The sequence below is a fragment of the Ochotona curzoniae genome, unplaced genomic scaffold (assembly GCF_017591425.1).
Source record: "Ochotona curzoniae isolate NIBS_2020 unplaced genomic scaffold, NIBS_Ocur_1.0 contig_1, whole genome shotgun sequence".
NCBI classification, from domain to species: domain Eukaryota; kingdom Metazoa; phylum Chordata; class Mammalia; order Lagomorpha; family Ochotonidae; genus Ochotona; species Ochotona curzoniae.
In genome coordinates, this window is record NW_024464918.1 from 37,298,629 (window position 1) to 37,322,537 (window position 23,909).

Below are 23,909 nucleotides of genomic sequence, written 5' to 3' on the forward strand. Positions count from 1 at the left end.
TGCCGTGTGTTGGGGGAACTGAGGGTCCTGAATTTGGCTGGGTGGACTGAATTGCAGATTGATGGACTGGGAAGGGGACCTTGTGGGGACTCTCCTCCTGGGTTAGTGTGTTGAAGAAATTTCTCTGAGGGACAGGCCTGATGTAGTACAGTGGGTTAAATCAGTGCCCCTATCAGTTCAAGCCCTTGCTGCTCCACTGCTGATCTAACTTAATGTACCCTGGAGGAGGCAAGGAGTGACTCAAGGACTTCAGTTCCTGCCACCCATGTGGGAGACCCAGATTGAGTTTTGAGCTTTTGCCTTTTGCCTGGCCCAGTTTTGGCTATTGTGGGCATTTGGGAAGTTACCAGTGAATGTCTCCTTCTCTGTCTTTTTTTTTTTTTACAAAATAATTTTATTTTTGATGTTATTTATGAAACTGACAAGGATATATGCCAGTGAGGACCACTAATTGGGGTGGAAGGGGTCGAGGAATGGGGGAAGGAGAGTGTGACAAATGCTTGTAAATTTCCTTTCCTTCTCTTTTCTCCTGTATGGGGGAGAAGGTGTAGGAAGGGAAGGAGCTTCTCCTAGCTGACAAACTAAGTCAGTACCTGGGGACAGGGAATGTCCACTTGACGTCATCTTAGAATCTTAGAAACCCCATCGTGATAGCCTAGTGGCTAAATCCTCACCTTGCATCGGGATCCCATATGGGCCTCAATTTGTGTCCCAGGTGGACCACTTCCAATTCAGCTCCCTGGTTGTGACTTGGGAAAGCAGTAGAGGAGGACCCAAAGCTTTGTGACCCTACACTCATGTGGGAGACCCGGAAGATGCTCCTAGCTTCAAATTAGCTTAGTTCTGGCCATTGCAGCCACTTGGGGAGTGAACCAGTGGACAGAGCTCTTTCTCTGTCTCTTCTCTCTGTAAATCTGACTTTCCAATAAAAAAATATATCTGCCTTTTAAAAAGAAGCCCCATCGTGGAGAAGAATGTTCCGAAAGTATTACTTGAGTGATTTTGATAGTTCTGAGACACTGTTGGTTTCATTGCTCCATGATGAGGAGATATTTCCAAGGTCCATTGGTTGACAGAGTCCTCCCCAGTGTATCCACTTACCCGTATACTTGTTTTCTCTGTGCAGCTAAACTCCAATCTGATGCGTCCAGGGCAAATCCTTGGCCTCCTGCAAAGTGGTATTTAAGCAGTGCTGCCTGATGTTGAAGATTCCTGAAAACAAACCCTTGTGTCTCTCTCTGTCTTTCTCTCAGGCAGTTGCTCTCAGCAGTGAGGCTACCACCCTGTCTAGCATCCAGACCTGGAACTGAGATCTAGGTGTCAGTCATCGAGAACCAGCATTCTTTCCCCAGGGCTGTGCTGCTAGTATGGGTCACTTGTCTTCTTCTTTGAGTTAGGCTGGGAGCCACCTGTAGACTCTCCTGCTCCCACTGGCTGCTTGTTGTGACCAAACTGGTCATTGCTCAGAAATACGCAGGGCCTTCCTTATACCTTTCAGGATGTCCCTCAACTGGCCAGAGGATTTCAGAGTTGCCCACAGTCATCACCATCTCTCTCTCTCAGATGCTGGCACTGTGACAGAACAAAGGGGTCACCCAGTCATCCCTCACAACAGAGACGGGGAAGCCATGGGCTAGGCAGTGTCTTGACCATGGCTCCCATGTTAATGGCTGGGATGGAATCAGGGCCCTAGCACTATTCCTCCTCTGTTATAATGCTTCTCTCCATCCGGCACCCTGTTCCCCAGGGCTGTCCTCGTTTGTCCATGTCCCACCCATTCTCTGAGAGTTTACCCTGGTTTCTGTGTATGGGAAAATAACAAGCCATTATTGAGCACCTCCTGTGAATGAGGCAGTATGCTGGACACTGAGCGAGCAGTTAGGCAGATCCTGCCCCAATCTTCAGGGAACTGGGAGTAAAGGACAATGTATAGTTACACATTAAATGAAGTATAATGTGTAATGTTTAGTAAAGTGAATGTATAATTGCAGGTTATGGGGAGCACTGTGGAAGATGGTCCTAACTGCCAGTGCTTGTTGGACCTTGAACTTTGGGGCAGGTTCCATGGTGAAGACTTTACACAGAGAAATTCATATCATTCTCATAGAGCCTGGTGAATAGAGCCATGTTGCAGGTGAGAAAAACCAAGGCTTAGACTAAGTGATGTGCCTGACATGCCATGAGCCAGCATGGTCCCTTGCCTCTGCAACCATACCGGGAGCCCTGCCTCCATATGAAAAGTCAGTAGGGAAGGCCTCAGTATGCAAGCCAGAAATAGATGTCTTTCAAGAAAACATCAGAGGATGGAGAAGAGGGAGTGGGGTGGCGGTGGGAGAGTCAAACTGGGAAAGTCAGAAAGGTGGCACTTGTGTGTGTCCTCTGGGGTGGACACAGCCCATGGTAGTGGGTTGGAGCTGCCACAGAGAAGCAGAGAAATACCAGTCGGCTGATGGAGCCGTGTTTAGCAGTTGGCCTGGTCAGAAGCTGGTGATGTCACACAGAACTCTTACAGAAAATGCAGTTGCACTCACAGCCAGATTCCCCTGACTTCACATGGGGGAGGGTTGTGTGGGCTGGAGAGACGAAGAGCAGGAGGGAGAGCAAGGCGTCCAGCTCTCCATCCAGGTCTCAATGCCTAGAGGCACTGGGCCATTGGAAGCACCTTTGCTGATCTGGGAAAGTGTGGGAGAGGAGTGAGGTTGGAGTCCAGCACCCAGGATTTCTGGTGTAGACATAGTTTGAGGAGCTGTGGGACATCTAGATGTCACCTTCAGGAAGGTAGCTTTTGGTCTGAGTTAGGGCTGTAAGTTCCTGGGGAGTCTTAGGTGTGTGGGGATAAAGCTCAGCTAGTGGATGAACTCCGTCAGCCTCTGTGTGAGGCTTGACCAGAAGAGGAGCTGGCGGGAGACGTGCAGGCTCACAGAGTGGTAGTGGGGATGGTCCACGCCGTCACAGCACAGAGGCCCCACGAGGATGACAATGGTGAAGAGCCAGGGCTGTGTTGGACTGAGCAGCGGCCAGGACAGGGTGGGCAGGGCGGGGGTGCAGGCCAGCCTGGCGGGGAAGAGCGCTGCTGTCCTTTATGCAGCTGGTGTAGCTTTGGCTGTGGTCTTTTGTCTGTCCTTTCCTTGCAGCATTCAGTCCTTGAGTTACCTGATTTGGAGGATGCTTTCAGTCCAGTCGGTCTTGAGCCTGTGACTTGTACGGCTCTTCTATTGGAATTGTGAGTGCTGAGTCAGAAAGGGGGCCATTGCTTGGCCTCAGGGTGAGCTGCTGGTGGAGTTAGGAGAGAAAGAGTACCATGTGGCTCGTGCAGCCGGGTTGCGTGTCTCCAGGGAAGATACAACCGGCCTGAGGACTCTGAGACTGTGTGTACTTATCTGTTTTGAGAGCTGCCACAGGCCTGCTCACCTGCTAGTCCCTAGCACTTTTGTACAAAGTAAACATTTTCCATGACTGTAAGATATTTTGCCTCCTGACTTTTAATTTTATTAAAAAAAATGTATCATTTGAAAGGCACAGTGACAGAGAGGGAAAGAGAGCACGGGCAAGATCGATCTTCGGTCTGCTGTTTTATTCTTTAAATGGCCACAATAACCCAAGAGAAGCCATATTGAAGCCAGGAGCCCTGAACCCCATCCCAGTTTCCCCTTTGGGTGACAGAGGCTTAGCGCGTGGGCCATCTTCCGCTGCCTTCCCATACACAGAAGCGGGAAGCTGGATTAGAAGCAGAGCACTCGGGACTCTACTCAGTACTCCCATGAGGGTAGCTGGTGCTGGAAGTGGTGGCTTAACACCCTGTGATTTTTAGGAGTGGGTCATCTGCACTGCTGTACTGCATGGCAAGGTCATGTTTCATTCAGCCTGTGCCTTTATGTAGTGACCATCTTTGTAGTGAAGCTGTGAGCTGCCTCTTCTCTGTGTGTGCACGCTGGGCACTGTCAGCGGAGCACAAAGGGACAGGGGAGCCAACCTGAAGATGTTCAGGACCCTGATGCCCCTGGGATCAGGCCGAGATCCAGGCACTTGTTAACAAAGCAAGTGGAAATCATCACTGGGATAAAATTGATCTACTGAAGCTAAGAAAACAAGCCCCTTCTCAAGTGACTTGAGAAGCCCAGAAGGAAAAATGCTATGTTACAGGGCTTTGTAACCACTGTTCTCACAGCTTAATGCAGTGGTATGAAGGAATATTTTTAGAGAAATGTTTCTCTTGTAGAGACTCTTTTATTTTCCCCAGATAAAGAAGGCTTGTTTAATTCAGGAAGAGTTATTTTGTAGGAAATTAAATCTTTGTAAATCCTCTGTCACACTTCCACACTTGCCAGTTCTCTGGCAAATGATGGCTTTCGAGTGGTTCAGGAAGAGGTCTCTCTTGCAAACTGTTGTGTATACCTTCATCTTTTGGAATTGGGTGGGAGGGAGGCACGTGTTTGCCTGTGGGTGATGTTCCCAGTTTTCCAAAAACCCGAATGATACTTCTTGCAATTTGTAGCATGAAGTTTGTCTTGTTGAGAATGTGTTTTTGGATGTGATGGACAACTCCAGAGAAACGCAACCAGTGGTGCAGGCCAGGCCCTGGAGAGCTGCTACTGACTGACCAGTGATTGCTGTGTGGATCTGGTGTGCTCAGCGGTATCTAATCATGTCACATGCTTGGGAACCGTGAGCAAATTTTCTTTTCAAGTCTTAGTGCATCATTTTTTCCGAGCTTGATCAAAGGTTGGAAAACTCGTATCCTATACCTAGCCAGGGTATTCATAACTGTCTTACATTCTTAATCTTTTGGCTATTTGGTTGAAATATACCTACGCCTCTTAAATATTGAAAGCATAATATCCTTTAACCTACAAACTGCACAGTTAAAATGAATTTTATGTGAAATATTTAGTTGTGGGCCACATCTTCAGCATTTTATATGCCACAGTGGTCTTGTTTTTTCTCCCCCTTCCATTGTCTGATAGTGAGGTCATTTTCAGTCCTCTGAGAAATTCTATTCCCAGCCAGATGCGGCTCATATATTAAAAGTAGCACCTGTGGCTAATATCACAGCAGCTTACCATAAATTTACATGGTAACTAGGATTATATCTGTCAAGACTGTTAAAAAACATCTAGATTTAATTTGATTTCCAGTATTGTAGAAGCTATCCAACATTTTGCTTCATAACTATATTTTAAAAGTTAAAAATCACTCCATTGTTAAGTTTTATAGCACTCCTAGTGCCCATTAACTTGATTTGTTCAATGGAGGTCAAAGCAAAGCAACTTGGCTACATTGAGATCGGAAACCAACCCATTTGTGACAAATTTAGTCCTTTCGTGTGAATCTTCTCAGCGTCTCTGCACTGATTGGATTCAGGTGTAGCTTATGTCAGTAGCATTTAACCTCAAAAGAATGAGCATTGTGATTGGGTTATTGTAAATTATGAGGCCATTTTGCCTTTGCTTGTTGAAATGTGGCCGTGGACACTGCTGCCCAGGCCTGATTGCTCTGCAGCATCTGCCGCTGCACAAGGAATGTGGGTTAGAGGCTGCTTGGAGATTGGGGGCGTGTGGCCTCACCCCTTTCCTCCTTTGCGCGACCCTTTCCCAAACCACACTCTTCTCCGGTTCCCTTTGAGACATCTCCCACATGTTGTGATTTGCACACCTGCAGTTATAAAATTATTTTGGGGGTGTCATTATATCATGTGTTCACTAGCTTGCCAGCATTTATGAATACAATATTGATTCACTGTAAATCAGGATAATTTACAGGTTACGAGAATCTGCTCCTACAAATAAGCAGTGAATGTTAAATTTCCTCAGTGTCCTCCCATTTGACATGGCCCCTGAAAGAGAAATCTCGTCACACACTTATAGGTAGTTGCAGGAATTAATTCATCGTTGAGAATCAGATTTTCTGGGTGTTGCATATTTTAAACCATGTAAGCAAACATAAACCAATTAAGAAATAAGCAAAGTCTGTTTCTGAATTGGTAGTTGTGATTGCCTTGGCAGTGATCTCGCCCATGAGCTAGACCAGGGTCGTGGTGAGTGCTGGGGGCCAAGGTGCAGGCAGCGCAAGCGCCTCGGTACAGACCCTAAACTTGAGTGCCCATGTGTGCCCACTGTATTTATTTGCTTTTAAAACACAATTTTCAGCATTTATTTATTTGACAGAATGATGTGGTGTGGGGGAGAGATACGTCTTGCATGCGTGGTTTACTCCCCACATGCCTGTAACAGCTAATGGTACGCTGGGCCAAAGCCAGAAGCCAGGCATGCCATCTGGTTCTCCCTGTGGATGATGGGAACCCAAGTCCTCAAGCCGGGTTGTGCTGCTTCCCAGGCACATTTCTAGGAAGCTGAATTGAAAGTGGAGGTGGCACGACATCCCAGGCACTCTGTGGGCTGTGGGTGCCCCAAGCCTGCTGTGCTGCAAAGCCGGCTTTCCATGCTTGCTCTGAGTTGGGGCTTGTGTGGAGCTGTTCTCTGCTCCATTGATCCCCTTTCTGGAGCTAAGTTTGTAAACTTTCTTGAGTCTTACCGGGAAAGTGGAATGGCAGCCAAGAATTAATATGCTGAAAATAGCTGGGGTGATGAAAAAAATGACTAGACGTCAGGCTAAAATTGTAATTTAGAGTGTTAGCAGGTGTAGTTCATCACTTCACAGTGTAAAGCGCCACCATCAGTGGCTGGGTTGGAACCTTGTAAGCTGTTTTGCTGGTGAGTTGTGACACCTCTTCCTTGGAGGTCCCAGGTGAGTTGGGCTCCTTGGGCTCCTGAGGTGCCCTCTTTGTGTCTCTCTGGCTACTGTAGTTTCTGCCTGGGCATCTGGGGGCAGTTCACCAGTCACCCAAGACAAGTGGGCACAGCATGTAGTTTTATTGCTAGCTGTGTTAGTGCCATGACATGAGGAGCTGTGATGAGGCCACCTTGCCTTGGAGCTAATTTGAAGGCCTCCAGATTTTGTCTGTGAGGAGCCTGGAGCTGTGTGTGTGTGTGCAGGGCCAGAGACACACCTTTCAAGGCTGCTTTCGAGAACAGCAAGGGAGCTTAGTTTAGAAAAGACCTTCTTATTTCTAGAGAGGAGTATTATTTCCCCTCAGCCCAGAAATGAGTTAAATCCTAAAATAGTCATTGCGGTGTGTGGTGCCAGCTTTTATCACTCATTAATGCCTTGTTGCAATAAGTGGCTGAGATAGAGGAGAAATGGCTGTAATTTAAAGCCAATTGAACCAATTTTACAGCACTGAATAGGTATAAAGTACTTTTGCATGCTTTGACTTATGTGACAATATTTAGCTTGGTTCTTTCATAAATAACACTCCATGTTGAAAAACGAAAACTAGTACTAACCACATTTTCACTTATGATTTTTTAAATGCATGTGAAAAAGTATTGGGTAATTGACTTTTCAGATTGTTGTATAAGAATAAAGTATGTATTCCATGTAATGAAATCCTCTTTTGACAAAATTCGACTACTATAGTTGCTGTTGGATGAACAAATTTGTTCATTTTGTGTGTGTGTGTGTTTTTTTCTAGTTGTTCTGTCTGGAAACATTCATTTCTCAGGAACGTGCACCTCTTGGTTCATTTGATTGTTAGAGAGATGAGCTTCATTTGAGAAGTGACATGGAGAGCGAGTTATAAATCTAATACTGTGGTATTCTAAGGCCGTAATTAAGCCCGGACTCTGTCGGCCAAAGTTGGGAAGAGCAAAGAAAAAGAAAGCCACGCTCTTTGCCCGGTTGCCAATTAACTGTTACCTGCCCGGAGCACATCAGCCCCGCGCAGCGGACATCCGCTAATCCCACGGTTAGCCGTTCCGGGCTCTAATGCACACTGTTTTACACGTTAGCGGGTTTGAAGTCCCAGGCCAAAGCTGACCTTTCACATGTGCTCTGTTCACAGTAGGAATCTCCACTCACTGCTCCCTGTCAGAGCGGATTACGGTGACACAGTGCAGGGCTCACTTTGGCTGCAATTAAGTTTTTGATCAGAATTATTTCGTTCACAAACAATCACATTTGCTAAAATGTTACATCTGCCCTGAGAACCGCTGGCAGCCTCGTGGTGTATTAGCGTGATGTGAGTGTAATTCTTCATTTGTTTTTCATAAAATGGCAAAACAGCGTATGTGTGTTATTTGAATTTTTCCTTTTTTTTTTTTTTTTTTTTTGTTCTTGTGCTGTTTTCTGCCTTTCATTTCACTGGGCTTGGAAGGAAACTGTGTCTTGAAGTCAGTCTGAAGCTGCTTGAAGACTTGGGGAAGTTGTATGGCAGTGTTCCTGCTACAGAACGAAATTGTCCAGTTGGGAGCCAAGAATCCAGCATCATTTTGCCGAGTTGTTAGTGCTGGTCATGTTGCTCACACGAGGAAACGTTTTAGCTCTGACAGGATAGGGGTTCGAGGGTCTGATTGCCCGTCTGCAGCTCCTGACGGCTCCACGCCCAGCAAGCCACCCCTGTCACTGTTCATCACGCACATCTTGCACCCTTCAGTGCTGCTGTTGATGTGGGTGCCAGAAGCGAAGCCAGCACTGGCTTCATCGGGCTCGCCTCTACGTCACCCTGCCTTCTCCCCAAGAAAAGGTGGCAGAGGTGGACCACAGGAGCCTTTTCACCAATTGGCTATCTTCTGTTTGTAAGAAGGATGTGGCTGTCGGAAGACTGTTGGGGTTTAATGCTGGGGTTTACTCTCTGAGAGGGTGTCTTGTCTCTTTTGAGGCTTCTCCTACTTTCCAGAAGAATCTGTTTGCATGGTAGTTTTGTGTGTTGTAGGGGCTACTTGGGTTTGAGTTTGATCTAGAGTAGAAATGAACCATTACCTTCAGTTCTGTGGGAGTAGAGGCTGGAGGGTTGGTACCGAGAAGCGACAGGAAGGTAAGATGCAGAAGTAGGAACCTGTGAAGATAGGATGTTGAGTATTGTCTGAGAGGTTTAATTACTTTTTAAAAATGTGTTTGGAATGCAGTTTCAGGAGTTTATTATCAGATTTTAAAATGTCACTTTAAAACCCAGAATATTCCCCACTTTTTAAATGTAAGTAGACTCACTGAGTGCTTGTAAAATTACAAGTGGCAAGTGACAGGCACTGCCCTACAAGCTCTTTTAGGTATATGTTTTTTTTTTTTTTTAATTTTTAAAGACTCTTTATTTCTTTGAAAGAGTGAGAGAGAGAGAGAGAAAATTTCTACTCACTGGTTTACTCCTCAAATGGCATGATGGTCAGGCAGAAGCCGGAGCGTCCTCCTGCTCTCCCGTTTGGGCTGCACTTGGACCATCTTCTCTCACTTTCCCCGGGCTGTTGGTGGGAAGCTGGGTTGAAATTGGAGCAGCCAGCAGATTTGCTGTGGGATGCCATTCTCCCAAGCAATGGATTTGCCTGCTGCATCACAATGCTAGCTTCTAGTTACGGCTTTCTATGCATTTTTAAAAAGATTTATTTTGCTGGAAAAGCAGATCAAATTTACAAAGAGAAGGAGAGATAGAATGCTCTTCTATCTGCTGGCTTACTCCCCAAATGGTCGCAATGGCCAGAGCTGAACCATTCTTAAGCCAGGAGCCAAGGGTTTCTTCCAGGTCTTCCATGTGAGTGCCGAATCCCAAGGCCTTGGGCCGTCCTCTGCTGCTTTCCCAGGCCACAAGCAGGGAGCTGGATGTGAAGTGAGCAGCTGGGACACAAACCAGTGTTTCTGTGGGATTCTGACACATGCAAAGTGAAGATTGAGCCTTTGAGCCATTGTGCCAGGCTTGGCATTTTAATAAAATGGAGCCTACATGCATGTTTGGAATGTGATAGTTTTATGTACATTGGTAGCATAAGTACTTCATAATGTCCTTAATTTTTCTTGTTTTCAGCAAATTGATCTGCTATTCATTATTTATGCTCTTATTTTTGAAAATATATTTTGAACATATCTGACTTCATGTAATGTTGGAAGGAAATACATGTAAAGAAAATACAAAATATGCAATTTTCATAGAAATCACCAGACAGAAACTTTGTAGAGCTAACTAAAAGTAGTGAAGTAGTGAACTGTCATTGGGACTGCTTTTTTTTTTTTTAAGATTTATTTATTTTTTATTACAAAGTCAGACATACAGAGAGGAGGAGAGACAGAGAGGAAGATCTTCTGTCCAATGATTCACACCAAGTGGCCGCAATGGCTGGAGCTGAACTGATCCGAAGCCAGAATCCAGGAGCTTTTTCTAGGTCTCCCACACGGGTGTAGGGTCCCAAGGCTTTGGGCCGTCCTCAACTGCTTTCCCCGGCCACAAGCAGGGAACTGGGTAGGAAGCAGGGCTGCCGGATTAGAACTGATGTCAATATGGGATCCTGGCATGTTCTAGGCGAGGACTTTAACCACTATGCTGTTGCGCCGGGCCCTGCTGACTTCTTAGTCGGTGGACAGGGAGGATTTATAATTTTATTATGAACTTGTATTAATGTGGTTAATGTGCTTTTCATGTTTTGTTGACTTTTTAAAAAAGATATTTCCAAATTCCCTGAAGTTTGTCTTCATAAGCTGTTGAGCCTGTGTAATGGGTGTAATGGGTGTAATGGGGTGTGTGCTGGGTTTTAGCAGGAGCTCTTACCATCTTTGGAGGTAGTTTTAGGGGAAACCTGAAGCAAAGAGGAGGCAGATTGGTGCAGGAACCCCTGTCTCTGCATACCCACATCCGCACCCACCAGGGGACTCCTGGACAGTAGACACCTTGTGTGACCCATGTGTGGGCCTGCAGCCGTCAGCGTACCTGGAGAAGGCACAGCCTTCTGCCCACAGACAGCCATAGCCTCAGAGGAACACTCATGGAGGTCCAAGCGGGCGCTTCTGGAATGGCCCATACCGAATGGGATCTTGCCTCGTGCTCTCTGCGGCTGAGGGAAGCTGGATAGCTGCCTTCCTTGGAGTTTTGCTGGATCCTGTAAAACACTTCCCAGGCCCCACACACATCCCTGTGCTTGCGTTCCCTCCTGACAACCGGGAAAAAAGCCCTCCCTTGATAAATCATGCTTACTGCCGTAGGGGGCTCCACTGATGCTGTCTGGGGCTCCACTGGTGCTGTGAGGGCTGGTTGGTTGGTTTGTTTTGTTTTTAAACCATTTGAGAACGCAGTGCTTTTCTCCTTATGTTGGTCAGTAGGACACATGGCGGAAGGACCTCTCTCCCTCCTCAGTCGCAGTCTATCCCTTCTTCACATGGTGAGGAAGCTGAGACTAGGTGGGCGAAGTGACCGTCCAGGGAGAGAGGCTGGGCCTGTACCTTATACCCACTGGGGCAGCCTGTGTTGCGGGACCCTTCAGGTGCTTCTGTATCCATTAGGTCTTACATGAACCAGGGAGCCTTAAAGCGGGGTGGACAGTTACAGCGCTGTGTGAGACACCTGCATTCCGTATCCGATTCCCCGGGTTTCAGTCCTGATTCCTGCTCATGCGCACCCCTGCAGGCAGTGGTGATGGCTCACATGCGTGGGGTCCCTGCCCACTCACGTTGATTCATGGCTTTCTGCTTTGACCCTGTCCTGTCTTGGCTGTGTGAGCATTTGGAGTGTGAACCAGCAGATGGATGCTTTCTGTCTCTGCCTCTTAGCCTTTCAAACAAAAGTATATATCTATATATAAAAAAAAAATCAAATAAAGAAAAATGCCACTTTAGTCAATAAAGTGGGAATTCAAATTCTACACATTGTATGGTGTGCTTTTCTGAGTCTTATGAAGTTAAGACAGGTAGTACTGTAGTCTTTGTCACTCTGGCCCTGTTGGTGTCATGACGCACGGCTCTGTGGGCTGTATACGTTGCTCAGAACCATCTAGTTGATTTCCGACTTTGTGATACTCCCCGTGGTCACAGCATGACGTAGTTTTGGTTTGACTCTGCCTCTGGGTATGCAGCTGGTCACAGCTCCCAGGGGTTTGGTCCATCTCAGAGCTCCATGGTCGGAGCGGTTCCTGCAGTTAATGGCAGGTGCTTGCACTAAGATGAGGCAGCCCAGGAGGGGAGTGGGGAGCTTGCCTTCACTGAGAAATACATAAAGCGCTGCTGCATTCTTCCTCCTTGGGCTTCTCACAGCCTGTGTCGGGAGCCCTCTGATCAAAGTGGGTTCTGGATGTCAGGTGGGTGGCACGTCCACACTCAGGTGCCTGTGCTGGTGGGTTGCATGTCAACAGTTACATGTATGTGAAAGTAGGCGGCATGTCTGAAGTCATGGGGGAGGCTGTGGCATCTCCATAGTCGTGTGTGTAGAGGTGGGTGGCATGTCTACATATGTGATGTGTAGGTGGGTTGCATATCCACAGTCGTGTGTATGCTCGCAGGTTGCATACCAACTGTCACACATGTGAAAGTGGGTGGTGTGTTCACATTCATATGTATGGAGGCGGGCGACATGGCCACAGCATATCTGTCAGTCACGTATTGAGCAAAGGAACTTGGTTCCCTGAGATCTTTGCTCCAGGGATGTTTCCGTAGCACACACTGCCTGCATCTTAGAGGAGTCTGTGACACTTCTCTGCTGTGTGACGTTTGGTGGGCCAATCGTTCTAACGAGCTTAGTTGTCACTTTTTTGACCCAGCAGATTATTAGTGCTTAGAAGCGTTAGTTGCTGAATGGGTTTTCGGCTAAAGAGAACTTTCTGATCCTATGTCATATTTTCACCAGATATACAGAAGGAATGAAAGATTGTAGTTCCCCCCATTATACAGACACTCTTCTCTGCACCTTTATGACTAGAAGATGTGGCTCTAAAAGGTACGTAGGTTCTTGTATCCATCTTCTATGTGACACAGGACAGTTTCTGAAAGTGATCCCTGCTGTGGGGTTGTGCGGGTTCCCGAGCCATGGAAGATGCAGCAGACATTTGGTTGGACATAGTGATTTGATTCAGCATTCACAGTTCCGTGAATATCACCACTGGGAAAAAAGGGCAAGGAAGTAAAATGTAGAGCAGTGTTTGTCCCTTCTTTTGGTAAACCTTCTGTAATGCTTTCCCTTTTCTCTTATAATAGGGATTTTAAAAATGAAATTGACAGGAAACTCGGTTTTGCTGTAATTTACTTTCAGATAAGAAGGAGAAAGGGAGAAAAAGCACAGCCTGATACCAGGGCTTTGTTCTTCAGGAAGATTTGGAGGTGAACTTGGATTTGAATCCCAGCCTGCCTTCTGGGAGGGGTCTCCTTTCTCTCTGCTGTCACGTAGTGGTCCTAGTCCTGTTGGAGCTGTGTAGCAGGTGTTGTGTGGGGGAGTTGTTCAGGAGATGCTCGCCTGCTTCCCTTCCCTTCTCTGCCCCAGTGCTGAAGAGAATTGGTGGTTAGAGTGTGCGGCGGCCCAGGAGACTGTCACCACTGGAAGAGGTCTGCTCGGGAGATTCCTTGTCAATGCCGAAAGCAAAAACGTTTTGTTATCAGATGGTGGCAAAGGCATCCTGCTCTTAGTACACGCCGCTATGTGCATGAGGGGCTACTAAGTGCATGAGGGTACTGAGCTGTGTGTTTGGATGCTCATCCTTCCCTCTCACCTAGCTGGGGAACACAAGGCCTGGGCCTGCAGCCGGGCTTTGGATTCCTTGTCTGATCTTCTTCCCCTTGTACTGCACTGCAGCTGGTACGTACCTGTCAGAATGTTTTGTTTCTCTGCAAATAAAATATTGAAATAAATCATGGTTTGTCCCTTTTGTCCTTGATGGACATGTAGGTTCTTCCCCGTGTTTGTTATTGCTGTCATTTCTGTAACAACCATGCTGTGTCTCCTCGTGTACAGGTGTGAGGGTTTCCCCAGGGGAAAACCCAGCAGATAAGCCAGAGGTTGACACAGGAGTGGAAATGATGCTCCAGGATGCCAGGCTGTCAGGCCTTGGCCTCAGCCATGTTATGGCTCCTTTCCATCTGAGGTCCCCTTCCCTTGGGTAGAATGTGGATGTCCCCTGGTGACTTTGGAGCAGCATGACTGACGTGGAAGTGGTTCCAAAAGCTTGGCAGGGTGAACACGAGGTGCAGAGGTGATGGGGACATGCTAGCTCCGGATTATGAGTATGTGAGGGCGAACAATGACCCCACGTCCAACAGAAGCTCACTATTGATGGTGCTCACTTGCAGCATCACTGTACGGCACTGCAGGTTTACAACTCAGTGTTTTTACATTTTTACAAATGTGCATGCGATCCAGTTCAAAACACTAGTTACAGGATGTCAGTAAAAGGATTCTCTGCAAATACATTTTCTCTGTAATTTTGCGAATCAGGGTTCCAGGCTGTGACAGAAATGTCAGTGCCTGCTGCCTCCATTCCTGTACCGATGCCCGGGTGAAGCTCAAAGATGGGATCAATCAGGTGGGCCTGTGCATCGGGGATGGGCAGGTGGAGTTGGGCCCGGAGGCTGCTGTGTGCACGCCGGGGGGGCGCTGGGTTGGAGAGCACATAGATGCCTGGCACACAGCAGGCCTGTGTCACCCGCCCTGCGATACTCAGCTCATTACTTTCAATGGGTGGATCCTCTTTTGCACTGGCCGTTATGGGCAGAGATAATTGCATATATTTGCCTGGGTAAGCAAATTGATAAAGTTGTAATAAAGTGTATCAGACCATTTCTTTGGCAGGGCCGACCAGAACAGCTCGTGAAGCAGAGCCGTCGCCAATGGAGCGTGAAGAACTTTGAAAATTCTCAGTCACAGCAGAAAGTAATATTTGAAACCACCCTTAAACAATTGTTTGTTTTCCTCTTCCCCAACCAAGTTTATAGAAATTTGGTCAGACAGGCGTTTTGTTTTGATTTAAAATATTTTCAGGGAATTGTTATCTGCCGAACGCACATGTGTTCCTGAGCTTTTCCCTTCACGATTGAAACTTTAAACCCTTCCTTCAGAACACCGCCCCCCACCCGCCCTGGCCCCCATCCCCACGAAAGCCTCTGAGGGGGCTCTCCCTGGGCCTCGTGAATCTGGCGCATACAAGGAGGGTGGAAGGATGTGGATTCTGGACAAGCCCGGCCGTGTGATGTCTGCCTGGACAGTTGCAGGCCAGAAAAAGCATGGCTGGCGCCATGTTGTGGTCTTTGTTCCTTCCGCCAAGAGTCTTCAAGAGCAGGGGCTCCTTGGGGTGGGTCCCTGAAGGCATCCGGGGAGTGGGCCAGTGCCCACGGGCCTGGCGATGGGTGTGCCTGAGGTCTTGACAGGAATGTGGCTTGTGGTCAAAGCCCCATCACTTGTCGGGGGGGATACTGCCTTCAGTGACAGTGACAACAACACAGAAAGCGTCCACTGAGGCTGTGGCTGCCAGCAGGCACCTGGACCCCATTGTGCCGCCCAGGTCCGTGTTTGCTTCGTCCTAAATGAGTTTGAGGGTGGAATTCCTGGATTGTTTTCTGTCTTGTAAGCCCTGACATTGCACTGGTACCTGCATGCTCCCCAGTCTCCTGACGTGGGAGCGGCCGGCTCAGCCTCCCACTGAAATGCAGGTTGGCTGCCTTGATTCTGCATGTTCCTAGAATGAGGAAATGATATGACAATAAACAGAAATGCCCTTGCTGAAGAGAGGAGGGAAGCTGGTGTTTATCTGGTCAGGTGGTTTAGATTAGCTGTGATGCAGCTCTGTATTATGTTACTTTAAATCATTGTGTCCCAACAGGACATAAATTATGAAGATTGTTACAGTATGTTTCATCCTATGTAAGATCAACAAATTGGAATAATTTTTTTATAGGAAAATCACAGTGCTTTTGGCAAGGCTATTGAAGCCTTTAATTTGACTTGAGTATTTCTCAAATATTATTGCCTAATATATAAAGAATGATTTGCATAAGGTATGAAATAATAAACTTTTAAAGACGAAAGGGAACAATTTCTCTGTGGCATTCGCATCAAGTGGCTGAGCACTCGCAACTTGGTCCGTCTGTCCGCTGGCACGTTTGGCCTGGTGCTGGGGGCTGGCTGTGGCGCTGTCACGTGCGTGTTGGGCTTGGGAGGCTGCATGGCCTGATGTGGGGCTGGAGCTTGCTGTGTGGTGCCTGCCGCTGGCCTCGCCTGTGCATGCAGGGCGCCGCTCTGCGAGGGGACAGAAAAAACAAACGTCTGTTGTATACATTCCGGGAAACAGACTTTTCCCCCGCAGGATATTGTGAAGTATATGAAACACCAAAGAAAGCCCCAGCAGGCCATGTTCAGGTAGTTTATCTAGGAATATATACATAGATATTTTTACCAAAAGGTTTTAGCGTTTATTCCTTTGTTCACCTCTGTTTTCTGAGTGACTAGCATTATTTGCGAGTCTATGACAGCACAGGGTGGTAATTTCTCATTTGTGTTCGGGAGGTAGCTTAGTTTATTTGGCCACACAGAACAAAATTTGTAAATTTTGAAAAAGACACAGCATTACTTTGTGTATGATTCGAGCAAACTGGAGCCTTTTCCCCGTCCCCCAATGGGATGTTTTCTGGGTTTTATGAGGACTCGCACGCTCAGCAGCAAGGTTAAGAAGTAGGAGCGCCTCAGATTTACAGGGGCTGGTGGAGGTGAGGGGGTGGGATCCCGCGGGGCCAGAGATGAGCTGGAGCTGAGATGATTCTAATTTTCCCAGATACAGTGACACCACCCACCAGACCTTAAGAGTCCATGGACCCAAAAATAGCCCAGGTACTAAGCTGTTCCTTTAGTTATTTAGCGTTGCTCACTCTGTTTGAAGCACAAAAGCTTCCCTCCCTGCAGGGATTGGAGTTCCTCTATAAGCCATGCTAGAACAGGTTGAGGATAAATTCTGAATATATCTGTGGCTTGCTTCAGCTTGCTCTCCGAGGCCTCTGACAGGTTCGGGGACCTTTCCAAGTTCACAACTCATGTGCTCTTTGAGACAAACACAGGCCGACAACTTGCAGGATGATTTCTTCCCTGGGCTCCTTGCTTGGCATGGTTTTCTGAACCTTGGGTCTGGCAGATTCTTGTCTTCCAGTGACCTGCGTAGCTGGATCCTCTGTGGAATCAGCGGTGTGTCCGGCCAGGCTCCCAGGTTTGAGTGCTTTTTTTTTTTTTCCTTATGGAAAATATTGGCAGATGCAGCAGAAACTGTGCCTAAAGGCTGTTAAATGGGAAGTGGATTCCCAGCTGAAAAGGAAGGAGAGGAGAGGATAAATGTGGGTTCGCTGATGCAGTGCAGAGCTCTTCGCAGCCCCAGAGATCTTGCTTTCTGAGTGGGGTGAGTCTGGGGGCTGTTGGTAGAAAGCGCCTGTCCCAGGAAGCCCAGTGAGAGGGGCTTGTTGCCTTTGGAAGCCTCCTGCCTTGCTTTTGCAGCCTCGGTTGAGGGCTGCTGGTGCCGCTTCTGCCCGGAGCCCTGGGCTCTCTGTTCCCCGCCCTTTTGATTACCATTAGGAGATCTTGAGTTTCAGTTCACTTGTAACCTGTTCCAGGGTGAGCAGATGGATTTTTTACCCTGTCTCAATCTCTCCTCTTTCCGTTCTCTTCTGTCTGCCTCTCAAAGTAGACACCTAAAATCCTGTTATGAAAGTGGAATCAGACATCATGTCCAGCATAGACTGGAACTGTTTGGCATTTGCTTCTGTCCCTTAAAAGGAGCCAGTTGAAAATAAAGAAGAAAAGCAAGCTAGTCTGTTTGGACATTTTTATGATTATCCTATCAGCTCCTATTTTTAATGCATTTGGGCAGATTTTCTGTTTTTTTTTTTTTTTTGTCGTGGTTTGAACACATGAAATTGAAGTCCAAGGGTATCTTTGTAGGTAAATATGAAGTCTTACACATTTTCTAATGATGACAATGTCAAGATGCTTAAATTCTAATTCTTAGGGGAGTGGCTAAAATGAGCCGATAGCTGTGGTCGTCTTCGCAGTGCCTGTCACCTCATCCTGTCCTGGAAGCTGACACTTTAGGATGATCTGCATCACAGGGACGCAAACCTGTCTGAGGCATCACTGCAACGGCTAGAGAGCAGGAAGGCATCTGAAGTTGCTTTGACATTAGCGCACTCCAGGAAAATTATTCTCTGGATTCCTTCTGGCGTGGTGCTTTGATTGGCTTTCAGGGGGAAAGACGGGATAAAATAATCATGAAATGTGCTGATTTCCAAGAGAGCAAAGCTGAAGCACTGTGAGAAACTTAGGGGGCACTGACCAGTGGAACAGTTGGTCTGCCCCAATAGTAACTGATGAAGATGCAGCAGGCATGACTGACACCTGTGCACAGTAGAATTAAGAAACAACTGCCGTCTTTGCTGGGAAAGATACCCTTGGCTTGTGCTCATCCTGCCGAACATGTCTTGCTGTTAGCTGGTTGCCATGCCTCCGTTGTGTGTCATCCATCCAGTGTGTGAACTTGGACTGGAACTGGAGCTGAAGTGAAGGGGGTCCCTGAGTTGAAATTGTGTAGAGGTCTTTGTTTTGATTCAGCCCTGCTTCCTGAAGAAGATGGGATTACTTCAGTAGACCCTGTCAGAGAAGAGTTTCCTTAGCTTGGGAATGCAGGAGGAATTCACACACACAGTGATGATTCTTAGTTCTACAAAGGAAAATGATTTTCACCTTGCTTTCTCATTTGGGGGTATATGTTGAAGATGGTGACATGGCATTAAAAAGGGCTGCCCCATATTTCCAGTTGGCTGTTAAGGATATTATATTTACCAAACAGAATGACTGAGGGTTTTTTGGAGGAGGCTCTTGAATATTAACGGTGTAACAGGAGGTAGTATTTGAATGTATACTTGTAAACCTTATACTTGTTACCCCTGTCTGGGGAGCACTGATTTAGCCTTGGGCCTGGCTCCATCACTGGCTGCTCTGTTAGTAACTTGTGGACTTTGTCCCCAGTTCTTGGTGAAGCCTATTTTTGTCTCAAGAGTTGAATATTCTTGGCCTGAGTTACCGGAAATGTTGAATTCTTTGGTGGATCTAGCAGTGGGTGAACAGACCAGTGGCTCTTGATGGTGAGTGTTGTTTCTGCCATGATGCCCAGGAACTGGCCTTGGGAGCACAGCGTGTGGTCTCTAGCTCAGTGACACAGGAGCATTGCTTGGATAAGATGTTCCTGATACATTGCCCATTCTACAAAGAAATCTACTTTTATATTAAAAGAAAATTTAGTGAAGATTTATGGGTTCCTTTATTCTTGCACAGGTGGATTTTTTTGTGGTCTCCATGTTGCTTTTTGGCTAACTTTGAAAGGGAATTTGCAGCCACACACGCTGGCTGTCACCAGCATTCTCAGTCGTATCAGGCATTCTGCAAAGAGGTTGCGTGAATTAGCCCCCTTCTATGTATGAGGAAGCTGAAGCTTGTTTCAAAGATTCATTTTTTTCTGAGATCTTATTGCTGGTATGTGGCAAAGCTAGGAACCGAATTCAGGTCTCTGACCCTGGAGTCTGTGCAGTTGACCACAGTGCTCAAAATACAGCTGCCAGGCCAAAGGGAGAAGCATGGATCACATACATTTTGGTTGATTCTGTTGCTTGTAATCATAGTGGAGAATATTCTTGTGTTGCCTGAAAATTGAGAGCTGACGTTTCCTCTGCAGTGGCTGGAACCATGAACACTGTTTTCCACGGGAAAGTCATGGTGAGACATGCACTCGTGTTTGGGGCAAAGAACACCTTCCCATGGTGCCCCAAGTGAAGTTTATGTGATTGATAAGTCACCAACACCAAGAGAAGGTCCCGCCCTGTGACATATGCGTGCTTGGCAATGATCTTGCCTTGAGTTTTGCTTAATAATTTTCATTATTTTTAATTAAAGTTGAAGAAGTGCAGACTCTAGCTGAAATTAAGGTAGGTTGTGTTGCCGGAATCTGGTAATTACTTTAATTGATCACAAGATAGTTTCCTTGATCACCAATTAGAGTAAATTGCCGATCATGTTTCAAGACGTGAAGAAATGCCCAAACTGATTTATGTAATAGTGTTTTCATTTCTAATCAGACATAAATATCATTTCCTTCCATAGCAATTGTGTTTTATAAAAGAAGGGTTATAGGCCTACAAACATAAAGGTGATTCATAAACAATAGAGTTCTAATTCATTGAATTAGTAAAGGAAGTATTTAGTGGCTTAATGGAGATTGTACTGGGGAAATTACTTTGGAGTAGCTGGTGCTCATTTTCTTAGTGGGAGATATGTTCTTTACTGCATAATTAAAATGGTCTATAATCAAAATATGAAAGGCAGCTGATTTAAGGAACATATATCAAAGAGAATTGCTCTGAGTAATGAAAGATTCGTATTGTAAATATGTGCTAGAAGTTAAGTCTTAGAACTTTAATAAATCGTACATGCTGTCTGGACTGAAGCAGCATTTCCAGTTCAGGGTGCTGCTACACATTTCACAGATTGATACTGGGTTTTTTTGTTTTGGTTTTGCGCATCTGATAGTCTTTGATAGTTTCATGGAATAAAAAGAAACAAAAGGGACCTTAAGAGAAATTAAAGTTCCCAAAGAACACTTGGTTTGGGGTTCATGGAAAAATCTTTAATTGCTGATGGTTTGGAGATTTCCAAATGACAAACTTCATTGGCCCAATTTACAGTGATTGTAATGCTTACATTCCTTAAAATGGCAGAGTGACTTAAAAAGTCATACTTCATCATGCATTCATTGACTTGTTCATAAAATGTTTGTAATTTGCAATAGAGGAAAGACTGAAACTATTATCAGCCATTATATGTTATTTGTTGGCCATATGTTTGTTTGAAATGGCCGTGGCTCAACAGAACATGGCTCATAGACAAACTATGCTGTAAATTGGCACTAAAAACCCACCTCAACAGGTAGGCATATGTTAAGAAGTTAACCTGAGCCAAAATATTTTAATATGAAACAGGTTACATGCACCGCATGGTCCCAACTCCCTTGATGGTGGGAACCTCATTTGCATGACTTTTTCTTTTCTTTCTTTCTCTCTCTCTCTCTCTTTTTTTTTACAGAAACAGATTAGGTTTAAAAATGGGTCGAGTACAGGTATGCTATGGAGTTGCAAGGTACCCACCTGTAGAGTAAGTCTTTTCCTGTTCCTGGTGACCAGCCACTCCCCTTCCCCCCTCATCATTCACTGTTAGTTCATGTTGTGGAAGCATTAGTGTGTATGCAGGTAACTTTTTTCCATTTTGCACAGCGACCACTGCCATGCATCTTTTGTCCATTTGTTAGCGTCTCTTGGCTGTGTTTCCATGCCAGGTGCCCTTTGCTGTTTAATGTGCCCCCTGTGCTAGCATCTGGCTGTTTGGTGTCTGTAGCTGTATCAACAGTGCCGCAGTGATCATTTTTTGAATTTACGTAGGAATGTGTCCACATGACAGATGCCTAGAAGTGGAGTTTTTTAGCCTAAAGTTGTGGACATTTTTCCCCAAGGCAAGGGGAATCTGATGATAAATACAATCAGAGTATCTTCCGCGGAGATTTTAAAATCAATTTTTATGCATCAACAGTGAATGAGAGTCCTTTTTCATCTCTTTTTCACCAACTAAGATCTTTGCCAGAGGACCACGTGGTTGTACGTCCCTCTTAACTATGTAAAAAATAAAAATAAGATAAATAATAACCAAAAAAAGAGATCTTTGCCAAACCAATAGATTTGCATAGTCTAAATTTGTGCTTTAAAAAAAAAAATCATGGGACCTGGTGCAGTAGCTTAGCGGCTAAAGTCCTCACCTTGCACACTCTGGGATATGGGCACCGGTTCTAATCCTGACAGCCCTGCTTCCCATCCAGCTACCTGATTGTTGTGGGAAAGCACTCAAGGATGACCCAAAGCCTTGTGACCCTGCACCTGCCTGGGAGACCTGGAGGAGAAAGAGGTTTCTGGCTTCAGATGGGCTCAGCTCCAGCCGTTGAACACAGTTGGGGTGTGAATCATTGGACAGAAGATCTTGCTTTCTGTCTCTCCTCCTTTCTGTATATCTGACTTTACAATAAAAATAAAATAAATCTTTTAAAAAAAAAACTGTTGTAGGGTTAGCCTGTTTTTTGTTAATATATGAATGCTTGATATGCTTAACAATAACATCGGTATACTACCGATAGTATTTATGCTTTGATTTTGTTAGTTTGTCTTGATTGCCATATAGGAAATACTGTTTTAAACTTTTTCATTTATTTGTTTGAATGGCAGAGATAGAGAGAGGAGAGAGAGAGAGAGAGAGAGAGAGAGAGAGAGAGATATGTCTGCATGTTCACTCCCCAAATACCAGCAATAGCCCAGGCTGGGACGGTCTGAAACCAGGGCCTGGGAAATTGAGCCATGTCTTCCTTGTGAGTGGCAGTAATGCAGCTGCCTGAGCCTCATTAGCAAGAAGCTGGAATGGAGAGGGGAGCCAAGGCTTAATCTTGGGGGTCTCTGTAATGGGATGGGAGTGTCTGAAGTGGTGCCTTGACTGCCGGGACCAATGCCTGTCCCTAAAAAAGAACTTTGCAATGGTGATAAGATCTGGTTTTTTTTTTTTAAATAGTGGTTTAACGTTTTCTGCGCACACAGAATGTCTTTCTTATTTTGTTTCTTAATTATTTTAAAAAATATTTATTTATTTTTTATTGGAAAGACATTTATAGAGAGAATGAGACATGAAGAGAAAGATCTTCCATTTGCTGGTTCACTCCCCAAGTGAATGCAATGGCCAGACCTGAGCCAATCAAAAGCCAAGTGCTTCTTCCAAAGCTTTGGGCATCCTCTACCGCTTTCTCAGGCCACAAGCAGGGAGCTGAATGGGAAGTGGAGCAGCTAGGACATGAACTGGCAGCCCTATGGGATCCTGGCATATGCAAAGCAAGGATTTAGCCATGGAACCATCATGCCAAGCTTTCTTAATCATTTTTGATACTATTTTAAAGAGGATCTTTTCTTTTAGTATTTTTCTTTCTAATTAGTTATTGTTTCTGTATGAAGGTTAGAAACTTTTTGGGGGGCGTCTTTGATGAGACATCTTCTAGTATTTTCTTATTAAGAATAATGCTGCCTTTGGACTGAGAATATTTGGTTCGGTCATACTAAGGAAGTGTCCATCTGGTTGTCTCTAATAAAACATTTTAATAAATTATAGATACTGAGTAAACAGGTGTGTTTTGGAGTCTGTGGAAGTCATTGCCTGGATTTCCTCTTTTGATGTTTTTTTATGGCTAATTATATTAGTATATTCCTTGAAGTTGAACCATCTTTTCATTCTGAAAGTGCATCTTACTTGGTCTTGACCTTTATTCTTCATTTTTTTTTTTTTTAAGATTTTAACTAGCAAAAGATCAGTGTGTGGTTTTGTTGTACGTGATGTATTTGTGGAATGTTGGAGACAGTATATGATGGGTCATTAGAACATAGTTTGTGAGTGATCTTTCTAGTTCTGTGCTCTGTGGCGGATGGATTAGTGGTGATGTTCAGTTCCCCAAGAAGCTTGGGTAGAGTCCCTGAAGATTCATGGAATTCAACCTGTGACATGGACTGCATGGGTCTACTTTGCTGTGTATCTTATTTATTTATTTAAAAAATATTTGTTTTTTATTTATTTGAAAGGGAGAGAGAGAATCATCCATCTGATGGCTCGTATTCCCAAATGGCTACAGTGAGTAGGACTGGGTTAGGCCAAAGCCAGGAGCCTGCAGTTTCTTCCTGGTCCTTCACATGGGTGCAGTGTGATCCCAAGGGCTTGGGCCATCTTCTGCTGCTTTCCAAGGCGCATTAGAAGGGAGCAGGAATGGAAGTGGAAACAGCCAGGATGCAAATTAGTGCCCATATGGGATGTGGCACAACAGACATAGGCTTAGCTTGCTGTGCCATAGTGCTGGCTCCTTATTGTCATTCTAAGCACATCTCTCTTTTATTATATTTGATTGCTTAGGTAGTTTTCTCTTCCTGATTCTGTTTTAATAATTTTACTCAAAAAACTATTTCAAGTATAAATTTGTTAAAACTGTTAAATTTATTAAATTTGCATTAAAAATTTCCCTTGG

The 23,909-nt window shown here is 45.5% G+C and overlaps 1 protein-coding gene across 4 annotated transcripts in view; it reads left to right on the forward strand.

Moving 5' to 3' along the window:
- The window catches only part of PCBD2 (pterin-4 alpha-carbinolamine dehydratase 2), a 42,980-nt gene that overhangs the window by 9,248 nt on the left and 9,823 nt on the right, over positions 1–23,909 (forward strand). For 2 of the 4 annotated variants that reach the window (XM_040972032.1, XM_040972026.1), the window contains exon 3: positions 14,585–14,665. The exons of the other annotated variants lie outside the window; for them this stretch is intronic. In XM_040972032.1, the coding sequence (XP_040827966.1) occupies positions 14,585–14,665 (81 nt within the window). The remainder of the gene's footprint in view (positions 1–14,584; positions 14,666–23,909) is intronic. 4 annotated transcript variants of the gene reach the window in all.